The sequence below is a fragment of the Myodes glareolus genome, chromosome 11, assembly GCF_982192425.1.
Source record: "Myodes glareolus chromosome 11, mMyoGla1.1, whole genome shotgun sequence".
NCBI classification, from domain to species: Eukaryota; Metazoa; Chordata; class Mammalia; order Rodentia; family Cricetidae; genus Myodes; species Myodes glareolus.
Window position 1 is genome coordinate 38,488,442 of NC_142036.1, and position 13,935 is coordinate 38,502,376.

The 13,935-nt window shown below is 41.4% G+C and overlaps 1 protein-coding gene across 1 annotated transcript in view; it reads left to right on the plus strand.

The window, feature by feature from the left end:
* Nucleotides 1-13,935, plus strand: part of Snw1 (SNW domain containing 1) — a 33,246-nt gene that overhangs the window by 6,414 nt on the left and 12,897 nt on the right. Inside the window, exons 3-6 of the mRNA XM_048449311.3 lie at nucleotides 3,811-3,972; nucleotides 10,945-11,040; nucleotides 11,125-11,231; nucleotides 12,895-12,999. Of these exons, the coding sequence (XP_048305268.1) occupies nucleotides 3,811-3,972; nucleotides 10,945-11,040; nucleotides 11,125-11,231; nucleotides 12,895-12,999 (470 nt within the window). The remainder of the gene's footprint in view (nucleotides 1-3,810; nucleotides 3,973-10,944; nucleotides 11,041-11,124; nucleotides 11,232-12,894; nucleotides 13,000-13,935) is intronic.

A 13,935-nucleotide genomic window follows, 5' to 3' on the forward strand; every position in this document is an offset into this window, starting at 1 on the left:
GCCTGTATATGTGTACCACATGCATGTAATGCCCTTGAAGGTCAGAAGAGGGCCTTGTATCCCATGGACCTGGAGTTACAGGTGGTTGTGAGCAACCATTTGGGTCCAGGGAACCAAACCTGAGTTCTCTGCAAAGAGCAGCCAGCACTCTATCAAGCCACCTCTCCAGCCCTCTTGTAGCACTTTCTTGCATGGTTTTGATGTCTGCCTTATAGATGAGGTCGATTCCTTTTTTCAGTCTACTTCCAGGTGTGTTTATAGTGTCTTTGCATAGAAACACTGCTTAACATCTTGTCCGAAGCTGTTTGCCCTACGTCTCTCCACATTTGCCATGCCTCTGCCCACCCTGTTAGGTCTAGAAAGTGAACACCTAATAAGACCCTCCCTGCCTTGCTCCAACACAGCCCTGGGTTTTTATGGGATTTTCCTTGTTGTTTTTGCTGTTTGGGGGTTTGTTTTGTTTGTTTCTATTTTCATCTGGTCTTTATAAATTCTGCTATATGAAGGCTAGCCTTGCTGTTGTTAGTAAAGGATTTTGTTCTTGGTTTTGTCATCCCTGGAATTAGTGAGATGTACACCAAGATAGTTTCCCAGGAGACTAGAATACCTTCCTTCCTGTCTGGAGCCAGACAGTGGTGGCTTGCCTGGTAGAATTTTAGCTACTGCCCCTTGTGAGAGGTTATAGATGTGCTTTGGGGGGCCTTTTCCCCTGTTTACAGAGTGGGGAGAGCAGATCATTTCCACACAGGGAGCCTTTGGGCTTTATGACATCTGGTAGCTGTTGGCTTTGATAGACTTAATTGATTATCAAAGGTTTCATATGTCCTGGTGCATCAGAGCAGTTCATTTGGAAATGAAACTGAACCGGCCAACTAATCTGAAAATGCCGGGGATGCTTTGAGGGGAGTGACTGTTCTGGGAAGAAGGCATTTTGTTCTAGCTTTCAGAGCAAAACTGTGATTTTCTGGCAGGCTTAATGACCACATAATGCTAGAGCTACAGTTCTGAAGTACTGATTATAGCTGAAGAACTCCAACAAATCTGAGCATGTGTCAAATTGATGGTCTGGGTACAGGAAGCACTTTTCTTAGGAAGACTTTATTTCTGCCTAATTTACGAGAAAATATCTCTTCTCACTTTATTCTATTGGTTTTCAAAAATTTCAACTCTCTCCAAGCATATTGTGCCTAGAAATTTACATCCAAGATCTAAAGAAATATTTGTGAGAAAAAATCTTATAAAAGTGAATTTATTTTTCAATAAATACTGTCTTATCGATGAATTTCAGTGTTTTTCACTAACATTCTTGGTAATACGCATTGAGTATACCTTATGTAATATACTTAAGGCCAAAAGTAGTTCAGGTTTCAGGGGTTTGTTGTTGGTTTTTGTTTTTTTTGGGGGGGGGGTATTTACTGATTTAAAACTATTAGGGCAGCCAGACTTAGTGGTCTATGCCTTTAACCCCAGCATTTGATAGGTAGAGGATCTCTATGAGTTAGAAGCCAGTCAAGTCTACATAGTGAGACCCTTTCCTGAGGGGGATTAATTTTTAAAACAATGTGGAGCAGGAGGATATGCCATTGTTCAGAAATTGTTGATTTTTGTTTCATTTTCTTGTTGTTTTAACTAAAAGAAAGGTATTTTAGGGTATTTCAAAAGACGAAGCTTGTCTATACCTGGTGAGATTGACTCTGTGGGTAAGGGCACTTGCTCTGAGCATGAGGAAGTAAATTTGAATCTCTCAGCATTCACAGAAAGAGCTGTCATCCCAGCATTTGGGGGGTAGAGGCAGGTGGATTCCAAGAGCTTCCAGACAGCCTAGCAGAAAAAGAGTTTCTGGAGCCAGTAAGAGGCCCTGTCTCAAGGCAATGGTGTGAAGAGTGGTAGAAGTAGACACCTACCTACTCTGGCCTCTGTGTGCATGTACATGGGTGCATGCCCTGCACTCTTGAGTATACATCACAGAGTCCAGTTATCTGGGTCTGCATTCTGCCTATGTGCTAGCTATGAGATCTTGAGGAGTCTTTTTTTATGAAGACTGTCTCACTGTGTAGCCCTGGCTAGCCTAAAACTTGTTGGTCCTAAACTCGCAGACACCCTCCCACCTCTGCCTCTCGGGGGCTGGAATTAAAGGGGTGTCCCACTTCCCAGTACATTTACTATTTGTGAACTTGCTCATGTGTGAGTTAGACTTGATCTACAGAGGCTTTTAGAAATGCTCAACACAGACAAATTATCGGTGGAACACTGTTCTACTTTAAAACTTGTAGTTCTCATTGTTGAAATGATATGTAATCACCGTTAGCGATGTGAGCCTGGCTGGAGGCATATGTGTCATCCCAGTTGAAATAGGATCACTTTTGCTCAGGAGTTGGGGGTCATCCTAGCCAGCATAGCAGAACTGGCTTTCTAAAACTCACCTTCTATGGTTCATAAGTTTATTCCGCAAATTTGTAAGATAAAGACCTCAAAGCAGCTGGTTCAGGTGGGCTAGGGTTTTGTAAATTCAATGGCCATTAAAGCCATCCCAAGCCAATGACTTTTGGTTTCTTGTCTCATGGATTCAAGATGAAATCCACAGACCATAGAGGGTGAGTTTAGAAGTATTTTATTGTAGAGCTCTTAGAGAAGGCAGAAGTAGCTGCTGAGCAGGAAATGTCTTGTAGCTAATAAGACTTTATTGGATGGAGGTGTGAGCTGGTCAGTCCAATTTCCTCCCCAGTCATGTCCAGAGTATGGTTTCCAAGAAAGAAGCTGTCCCTTAGGGAGCAGAAGTAAGGAACAACCTGACTTCTCTTCTGGCATCTTTGGCCTCTGGCAAGAATGTAGTTGCTGACAGGCCAAGGACATTTCCAACTTTTAGTCACAAGGAAAAAAAAAAACTTGACTTTGCGGGTTTTTTGGATTTTGGGATCCCCCCACAAAAAGTCATGGCCAAATTCTATACCCTGATGATATCACAAGGACGTGGCTAGGGTCAATCCAAAGGAAAAACATGGTGACTCATTCTGAGTCCTTTCTGTCTTATTTATCTCATATAACAGTGAATAAATCATATGTTAACAGAATCTGATTCCTCAGAGCATTTCTTGGCATTTCTCCTATGTTTAGCTCCACCTGATGCTTTATGTATATAATGTATAACTGTGTATAATGCTAAAACTAGTCTTTGGTTTATACTAAAATTTTTGTTTATTTTATTCTAGCCTCTTAACATAAAATGCATATTTCTTGAGACAGGGTTGACGACCCCTCTGTGACTTATTTGTCTATGTAACCTTAGCATCATTTCCTCTGTTCTCCAAAAGTGAATAGTCTACACTATATTATCTGGAGAGTTAAGACCATTTGGTGCCTTTGCAAGACAACCCAATTCAGTTTCCTGCACCCCTTCAGGGTGCCCACAACTCCATGTAACTAACTCTAGCTTGGAGAATCTGACCCTTTCTTCTAGCCTCTGTTGGCACCTGCACACATGTCACACAGACAGACAGATACACACCCCTTACTAAAAAAAGAAAAAGAAAATGCTTCCCTCGGATCTTTGTTTTCTCGTCACAGAGGCTTCCCCTTGTGTGATTTCTTTACACAGGCTGTCACACATAGCCACTCTACTGAAAGTATGGACGGGCCTCTTTCAGGACCTGTCCAGTCTTCACTTTGCCCACCAGCTAAACGTAAACTGCACCGAGATGCAAAGCTTAGCTTTGCTTACTGCTGCCCCTCTGACCTAGCAGATCCCATAGCTTGAATGAATTGCCGCTTACTACTAAATAGTCTTTTCATTTCTTCTCTCGTCATATACAGGATTTTGGAGATGGAGGTGCTTTCCCAGAAATCCATGTGGCCCAGTATCCCCTGGATATGGGGCGAAAGAAAAAAATGTCGAATGCACTGGCCATACAGGTGGATCCTGAAGGGAAAATCAAATACGACGCAATCGCTCGACAGGGGCAGTCCAAAGACAAGGTAATCTCTCATTGGCTTTGTTTATTTGCTTTGTTCTTGTTGATAAATATTTTGTGAAGTTTTACTGCATTTTGTGGAAATGATAAATTATTTGCCATTTTGGGCTATGTAAGGTGGTGAAGCTGGAGCTGTAGTGATGGCTCAGTGGTTAAGAACACTTGTTCTCGTGAAGGACCTGAGTTCAACTCCCAGCACCCACATGAAACTCTAGTTCCAGGGGCTCTGATGCCCTCTTCTCAACTCCAAGGCACCATGCATGCACCTGATGCACATACATATATGCAGGTAAAACATTCATACACATAAATAAATCTTAAAAGACAGCAGTGAAGTTGGAGTTTAACTGATGGTAGTTAGTGTGCTCACGCCCTGGATTTGAGTTCAGCAGCAAAATCAATAAAATCACTATAAAATATATAACTGTAAAACATATTTAGATTAACTTTTTAACCAACAGTGACATTGTGCCTTGAAATTGTGCACAAATTGGTAGTAGCTGATCTCCACTTTAAAACAGTCCACCATGTATAGCCCAGGCTGGCCTCGAACTCTGATCTTCTGCCTTCACCCTCCCAGTCTGCAGGCCGCACCCAGCAGTGATAGTTTTCCTACTTAGGTTTTGTTTGTTTTTATATTTCAGAAAGTTACCTTGTATCCCAAAAGTGCTACCAAACTTGCAAAGTCAAAAACCCATAAGACTTGTAAGAAAAATCAGCTTTGTTTTTGGCCTTGTTAGGGCTGAAACCCAGGGCCTCCTGCATGCTAAGCAAGTATTCTATACTGAACTGTGCCTCCAGCCCCAAGTCAGCTATTGCTTTTGTCTGTATACAAAATCCCCTCCATATGCCTGAAGAATATTTACACAGATGCTTGATTTCTTTTTGTGGGTGGTACTAATGATCCAACCCAGAATGTTTGTGTGTATGCCAAGTCCACCACTAAGCTATAGCCCCAATTTTTTTGTTTTGTTCTTTGTATAACAGCTCTGGCTGTCCTGGAACTCACTGTAGACCTGGCTGGCCTTGGGCTTACAGAAATCTACCTACTCCTGCTTCCTAAGCGCTTAGATTACAGATGTGTGCTACTGAAGCGTTAGCCCAATTAAACAAAAAATCGGGAGTCAGATATCGGGGTAAGAACCTGAAAGATCAGAGAAGCAGGGAGCAGCTTCTGGTCCTATCTCTCAGCTCTGCCTTACTGCTTCCTGTCTCCTCTCTGTCTACAGTCTCTCAACCTCTACAGTCAGCTAGTGGCTAGCTCCACCCTCCGACTCCAAACAAACTATTTGTCAGAGCACAATCTTACCACAAAACTGGCCGCCACCACCACTTTCATCCCCACTTCTTATTTAAATATTTCATCTGGATATCACACAGACTCCTTTTGCTAAAGTTTAAAATAGTGTCATCATAATGTGGCTACACTCAGCTGAGGAACTGTTCTTTTGTAAGTAGTACTTGAGAGGAACAGAAGATTGCCTTGGGATTGATGACTTTCTTCAGTGCCTCTTTCACCTCTCCTGGACTCCAGTTTGACCCTTTAAAGCAGTGCTTCTCAACTTGTGGGTCACGACACTTTGGGGTCGGATATCAGATTTCCTACCTATCAGATATTTATAGTACGATTCATAACAGTAGCAACATTACAATTATGAAGTAGCAATGAAATGGTGTAGCACGCCTTTGATCCCAGCACTCAGGAGGCAGAGGCAGGTGGATCTCTGAGTTCAAGGCCAGCCTGGTCTACAGAGCGAGCTCCTGGACAGCAAGGGCTACACAGCGAAACCCTCTCTCCAGAAACCAAAAAAGGAAAGAAAGTAAATAACTTTATGGTTGTGGGTCTCCACAATATGAGGAACTGTATTAAAGGGTCGCAGTGTTAGGAAGGTTGAAAACCACTGCTGTAAAGTCACACCCATCGTCCATTGTTCCTCCGTTGGGGCTACTGAGCTTTAAAAAAATATAGTCATTCAAATTTTTATTCCATTGTACACTTGTTCCTGTCTACCCTGTAGGGTTGGGAACAGGTGACTCTCCCATCTGTTTGAGTACAGGGGTGGAAGAAAATGCCCTCTGTTCATCCTGTGCTTGTCTTTCCCTGTGTCGCTTCACTGGGGCACTAGGCATTTTGTCTTTCGCCTGTTCTCCCAGGTTACTTGCCGTTAGCATTTGAATATACTTGCTTGTCTCCCAAGCTCCCGCTAGATACCACTAAACCTCCTTTCTCCTTTCTCTGCACTGTCCTCCGTTCCTGCCAGTGCTCATGCTCCGGTTCTCAGCTGCACCCCCTTCCCACGTCAGCTCAGTGCTCATCTCAGCGGGTTGGCCGGGTGGCTCCATAGGAGCTCATTCTCTATAGCATTTATTTCTCTGGCTGCCCTTGGCCTCTCACAGGCTGTTGATTGTTAAAATCTCTGTCCTGCTCAGTTTCCTTTGCCCTTTTATATTACTGGGTATAAGATGCATCTATCTAGAGTTTGTTAAATAATACTTAAATCCAAATCAATGCGTAATTTGTAAAGGGGGACGAGAGGTCTGAGGACTGACCCCAGGACTTGTGCTTACTAAGCCCTCTACCGCTGAGCTAAATCCCAAACCCCATAGTTTGTAATTTATACCTGATTATATGTTTGAATTCCTTCAATGTCTTCCTAACACCTCTGCCAAAAGCCTGGAAGTTCTGTTCCTTGTTTTATATACATACATGTCTATATACATATATATGTGTGTTTTATATACATACATGTCTATATACATATATATTTGTTATGCAAGTAGAACTGGGCATAGTGGTACACACATGTCATGCTAGAAGTTGTAAGGGTAAGGTAAGACAGGAGAGTTGCAGGAGAGGTCAGTGTCTCTGTTAGAAAGAAAAAATTTTGGAATTTGAGCCTGACACAATGGCTCAGCAGGTCAAGACAACTGAGTTTGATTGCTGAGATTCACAGGGAGAGAATCAAGTCCTGAAAGTTGTATTCTGACCTTCATGTGCATGCCATGGTACATGTGCACTCACAAACGTGCACATAAAGTAAATAAAATAATATATATATATATTATAGGTGGCCTGTTCTGATGGTAGAAGAAACCCGTGGAGAGCCACGTGTGCTGATGCATGTCTTTAATCCTGGCAGAAGCAGGCAGATCTCTTGAGTTCGAGGCCAACTGGAGCTACCTAGAGAGATCCTGTCTCAAAAAAACAAAACAACAAAAAGACACCTGGTCTCCCTTGCTTTTTCTGGTATTTTATTTGCCAAGGGTAGCAGCTTTAACTGCAGTGATGTATGTCTTTCTAGATTCTGTTGTGGATTAAATTGTTAAAACTGAACTGTAGAACTTGGGGTTTCAGTATGTGACCAAAGAAAGTTTCCAAAACGTCGTCCTTTGCATAATAAAAGCCTTTTTTATACTGAAGCCACTAAAGCTGAACCCAGAGCTGGTCATTTAGAAAGATCACTCTTAGGTTCATACAACACTTTTGGCTTTTGCTTTGTCTGTTTTTTAGCTAAAAGTGGATGGATTACTCTGGAATTCGTTGAGTGACTTAGCTTTGGTTGAGTAGCTGTCACATCCATTAACCAGAGCATCCTGCTCATGTACAGAGCCTTTGGAGGGAAGCCAAAAGGAGCAATAGTTCCATGCTTAGAAAACTGTGGGCTTTCTGTTCTAGGAGGAAGAGACTACTTTCTGTACAAAGTGGATTGTTAAAATTGATCATCATTCAGGAGACTGGTGTGCAGAGATCAAGGATGAAAACAGCCTCCTTGATTTTGAGTTTGTATTGTAGTATAAGTTTCCAATTTATTCTAGAGGAAACTAGTATTCTTTTGAAACAAGGGAGTGCTCACTGAAATATTAATAGTGAAAGAGCAAGGCCATAAATGTTAGTGGTAGGTAGAAGAGGGGAAAAAAGGCTTCATGTTTGAGAAAAGTCTACATGTAAAAGTACAATGCATAAGACATTGATAAGGAAAGGAAAGAAGAAGACATTCATAGGAGAAAACCGGGCAGAAACGTTTCTTCAGCTACATTTTTATAGAACTTTTAAGATGGTGGCGCATGCCTTTAATCCCAGCACATGGGAGGCAGAGACAGGCGGATCTCCATGAGTTTGAGACCAACATAGTCTACAGAATGAGTTCCAGGACCGGCTCCAAAGCTACAGAGAACCCCTGTCTCGAAAAACCAAAGAAAAGAAAAGAAAAGAGAAAGAGCTTTGTAGACTCTGTAGACTTTGGTGATGTCTTAAAAGCCCTGATGTGTGTAGTTTTCATTCTGAAACTTTTTTGTGGAAAACATACCGTGTATGATAGTACCTAAAGGGATGCCGTTAACCTCTCTTCCCAAACTCCAGCAGCTTCGAATGACCCTGTGACAAATCCCCTGTTGTTAACTGTTTATGCTTGCAGATGACATGGTGGATATGTTGAGCGGCTCACCTTTCAGTCGGTCCTGTTCTTGTCAGTGCAGTAATCAGATGACATGCTGCTTTTGATGTTTTCAAGATGTTTTTATTTTTATATGCATGAATATCTTGCCTGTTTGTATATATGTATACCACATGTGTGCCTAGTGCCTGTAGAGGCCGGAAGAGGGTGCTACCCTGCCTGGCCTTGCTTTTCTCTTGATGATTTTAGTTGTTTATGTTCCTGCCTTCAAGGTTATACTGTATGTAGTTTTCAGATGATTCCTCCCAGCCATCTTGCCTACTGAGATATGCTGAGTTTCTTCAGCACATTTGGTTTTCAGGCTGTAAACTGTGGGAGTTTATAGTTAATTAACACAAAGGAATCTTGCTCCTGAGATGTCCTTCACTCTGGCTTATAAGATGCTAGAATCTTACTGATGCTCGTTTAAAGCATTATTAACTTTAGAATATCCAAATAAGAAGCAGCAAATGGCTCTTATGTGCTAAATTAGTGTTGAGACTATATTGAACATATATGACTACTAGGGAGCCATTTACTTAGAATCTCCCTGTAATATCTACCGTGGAAAACTGGGTAAGTCACTGTCTTCTCTATAGTATTAGTTTTCAGTTGGTGGAGATAAAGATTTTTCCACCCTGAAAAGAAATAAGACGTTTGAGGTTGTTTACTAACTACATAGCCCTCATGTACTGAGCCTTACTCTTATTGTGTGTCCCTTATAAAATTGACTCTCATAAAAAGACAGTCATTGATGGCTCACATAGGTAGCCGTGGTTACACCTGTGCTAAATTCTCATTCTTTAAATAGCGAGTTAGACATTTCAGTCTATAGCATTGTATAGAAGTTCTGAGCCAGGCACTAGTGACACACTGGTGGTCCCAACTTATTAGAGGATGAATCAGGAGGACCCCTTAGTATGATAGTTTGGGATCTGCATGGACACCATGCCCTGTTGTAGCACAGATAATTAAAAACCCAGAGTCAGATATTGGGGTTCAACCCAAAAAACCAGAAAAGCAAAGCACCCAAACCACTAGAGAAGTCTTACTTCTACCAAGGCTGGGTGACCGCAGACTAAGCCTCTCTCTACTCCCATTTTGTATTCCCTCTAGTGCTGGGGTTAAAGGTATATGACTCCCTAGTACTGAGATTAAAGGTGTGAGATAACACTGCCTGGGTTTCTGCCTTGATCTAGTGCAGCCCAGAGTGGCCTTGAATTCACAGAGATTCATCTCCCAAATCCTGGCATTAAAGGTGTGGGCCACCACTGTGTGGTGTGGACCTCTAGTGGCTTAGCTTTACCCATCTGATCTTTAGACAAGCTTTATTTATTAAAACATAAATAAAATATCACTGTACCCTGTTTTCTGTCTCTCCTCCTCCCCCCATTCTACATATGAATAAGGCACTCTAACATCCATTTATTCCTTTATGCAGAAAGTATTAACTGAAGGTCTTCTGTAGACCAGGTATTATTTGCAGGCACCAGAAATCCATTAGTGAGTTATTCCCTTTGGTAACTAGGCGTGATTTTTGTAAACCTTGTGGGTGGATATGAAGGTTAAATTTGTCTGAATCACACATGTATGCATGCAGAACCACACAATATCAAATAGTAAGAACTCAGTAAATACAAGCTGTGGTCATTATTTTCACTGGGAAGGGAGCTTCAGTTGAGTAATTGTCTAAATCAAGTTGGCCTGTGGGTATGTCTGTAGGATATTGTCTTGATAATTGATAAGACAGCCACCATCCCCTAGGCAGAGGGGTTCCTGCATCATGTGAGTCAGGCGAAAGCTAAATGGGAGTGAGCCGCAGAGATTCATCCATTTCTCTCTGCTCTTGCTTGAGTTCCTGCCTTGACTTCTCTCAAGAACTCTGAACTTGAAATTGTAAGCCAAATAAACTCTTTTCCTTCCTGAATTTCTTTTGGCCAGCCTGTTACAGAGACAAAAATAAAACTAGAACACATGTATAAATATATTTTTGTTTTTCTCTCACTCTTGTAGAAGAAAATATTCTGAGTTTTTTTTTCCTTTTCGTTCATGTTCACTTTCCTAGTTTGTGAATAGAATTGATTCCAGAAAACAGAAACATTATAAATAGGATGAGGTCAATGGAATTTTCTAGGCCCAGTGAATTTGGAAATTATTTAGTAACCCAACTTAAATTCTGATGAGTTTTTAATCCAAGATAATGGTGCTATAGGCAATTTATATCATCATTAATTTCAAGTCCGAGTGAGCCTCAAAAATAGAGATCACTGATGCATAGGATGTTGGTAGAATTTATTTGGAAACTGACTTGATTAGAAGATTTCAAATAATTTAAATACATGGGGTCAATGGAAAGTGATCAGCTTGGAGCTGTGGCAGCAATTTGTGTACATATTTTAAGCTTCTTTAGTTTAAAGTTTGGGCGACAAAACCGAGTATTCTAAATGTGTAAATACGCTGAAAGGACATGTTGACATCTAGAGTGACTTAATGAGGCTGCTTCTCTCCTGTGTTCCTGAGCTGCTTGTGTTTAAACACTTTAGGTCATTTACAGCAAGTACACTGACCTGGTTCCAAAGGAGGTTATGAATGCAGATGACCCAGACCTGCAAAGGCCTGATGAAGAAGCTATTAAAGAGGTAAATAAGAGTTGATATGTGTGATTATTTTAGATAATTGTATGTCCTTACTAATTTCCAACTGCTTAACGTGATGCTTCTCAGATAACAGAGAAGACGAGAGTAGCCTTGGAGAAGTCCGTATCGCAGAAGGTTGCTGCAGCCATGCCAGTTCGTGCAGCTGACAAGCTGGCTCCTGCTCAGTATATCCGGTATGCACCATGCTGCACGTATTAGTTGTATGTCAGACTCCATAGGTGGGATCTTGATGACTCCCAGCTTACAAAGCCAGTTACAAATGCATTGTCTTAATGACTTTTGTTTGCAGAAGGGTTTTTATTATTATTATTTTGCTCTTAAGATCTATTTATTTGGTGTATTTGGTTTATTTGCATATATGCCTGTAGGACAGAAGTTGACACTGAATCCCATTATAGATGGTTGCTGGGAATTCAACTCAGGATCTATTGAGCTATCTCTTCAGCCCCAGAAGTTTTGTGGGATGTTGTTGTTTTGTTTTTGTTTTTTTAGTTTTGGGTTTTGTTTTTGTTTTGTTTTGTTTTGTATTTTGAGTACCTACATTAAGATGTTAACTGTTTTAAGCTGGGTAGGGTGTCACATTCTTAGGCAATGTCATGTGACTCTGAGTGCTAGGCCAGCCAGGGCTGCATAGTGAGACCCTGCCTCAAAATAAGATGCTGGCTGTTGTGCTCGTCATATGATTAATAAAATCAAGGTTTGGGGAGTTTTGATTTTCACTTTTTTAGACAATAACCATTACCTATGGTATATGACCTAAACCACAATTGTTTAGAGTTTCTGATTATATTTAGTAAACATTTATAATGCTGCTAACTGTTTAGGGCCTTCACTGGACTGTCTATGTAAGGAATGGTTGAAACTAGATATTAAGGGAAAACTTAAGGCTTCTGTAGACAAAGGCTGCACGTTGGTTTCCTGGCTGCCCAGACCCGAATAATCACACAAAAACTATATTAATTACAACACTATTTGACTGATGGCTCAGGCATATTCCTAGCTAGTTCTTACATCTTAAATTAACCCATTTCTATTATCTATGTATTACTGCGAGGTTGTGGCCTACCGGTAAGGTTCCGGACGTGGCATCTGTCTTGCTTTGCCTTCTTTCTCCCAGCATTCAGTTTAATCTGCCTCCCTTCCCTCCCCCACCTAGCTCAATTCTGCCCTGCCATAGGCCAAAGCAACTTCTTTATTAACCAATGATAATAAAATATATTCATAGCATATAGAGGGGAATCCCACTTCAGACTTCTGCCACAGTTTTTACAACGTACACTGCATGTTGCCAGTGGACATACTACTTGTAATTATTTTTTTCTTTTAAAGAAAATGATTCATTTATTTGTTGTTATTTTATATGTATGAGTATTTTGCCTGCATGCCCAGTGCCCAACGAGGCCAGAAGAGGGAGTTGCAGGAACCAAAGTTGCCAACAGTGGTGAACTGACATGTGGCTGCTGGGAATTGAACTCTGGAAGAGCAGCCTGTTCTCTTAACTGCTGAGTCTCTCCAGCCCTGGCAATTTTTTTCCATAATATAGACTTAAAAGTAGGTGCTAGTTTTAGACCTGCAAAGCTGGGCAGGTGCATTTCGCAGGTGGGATGTAGAGAGGATGAGGAGGGAAGTCACTAACCGCTGAGTACACATTTTGTTGATTTGATTTCTATTCCTTCTCTGGTCTGCTTCTGGCTGCCGTGCCTAAATGTATGGTTATTTTACATCAGTGCTTCTGAAAAGAATTGGAAGTATAGTCATGTGGAACTATAATAGAAGATAAATGCTGAACAAAAAATTGAACTAATTACACCTTTAATTTTCATCTACTTTTCTTAGCTACACACCATCTCAACAAGGTGTAGCATTCAACTCTGGAGCTAAACAGAGAGTTATTCGGATGGTAGAAATGCAGAAAGATCCAATGGAGCCACCAAGATTCAAGTAAGTATCTGGCTTCTTGACTATCTTAATTATGTTTCTGTTACAGTGACGAAACACCATGACCAAAAAGCAAGTTTATTTGGCTTACCTTTCCACATTGCTGTTCATCACTGAAGGAAGTCAAGATTCTGGAGGCAGGAGTTGATGCAGAGGCCACGGAGGGGAGCTGTATACTTACTAGCTTGTTTCCCGTGACTTGTTCAGCCCACCTTATAGAACCTAGGACCAACAGCCGAGGGATGGCCCCACCTACCATGAGCTGGGCCCTCCCTGCATTGATCACTAAGTAAGAGAATGCCTTACAGCTGGATTACAAGGAGGCATTTCCTCAGCTGAGGCTCCTTCATCTCTGATGACTTTAGCTTGTGTCAAGTTGATGCACAAAATCTTACCTAGTGCACTGAGAATAAAACAGGAAGAGTGTCCCACATGTTCATCAGCAGGTGAAGCAATGAACAAACATTAGTACTTCAGTACCTGCAGTGTTGTTGGGCCAAGAAAAAGAATAAACTGTTGCAGTAACAGAAGAGTCTGAAAATAAGTGTGCTACGTGAAAGACGTGAGACAAAACAAGTAGTACAATGTTAGGGCTCTGTGTGTAACTCTAGAAAATGGGGTCAGCAGGGAGGCTCGGGTTAAAAAACCCCTGCAGTTAAGGAACTGCCAAGTCCAGTTCCTGGGACTCACGTGGCATCTGGAGATAATTGACTCCTGCAGAGTTGTTCTCTGACCTTCATACTTCCTAGGGTACATACATGCATCCCTCCCCTGCCCACAGAGAGATAATAGATAAATTAATTTTAAAATTTCTAGAAAATGCCAGTTTTATCCTTAGTTACAGAAACTTGATCAGTGACTGTCCGTGGAGAAGTGGGTGGGAATGGAGAAGAAAAGGGGTAGACACAAGGCACGACATGTGTGGAAGATGTTGAGGAT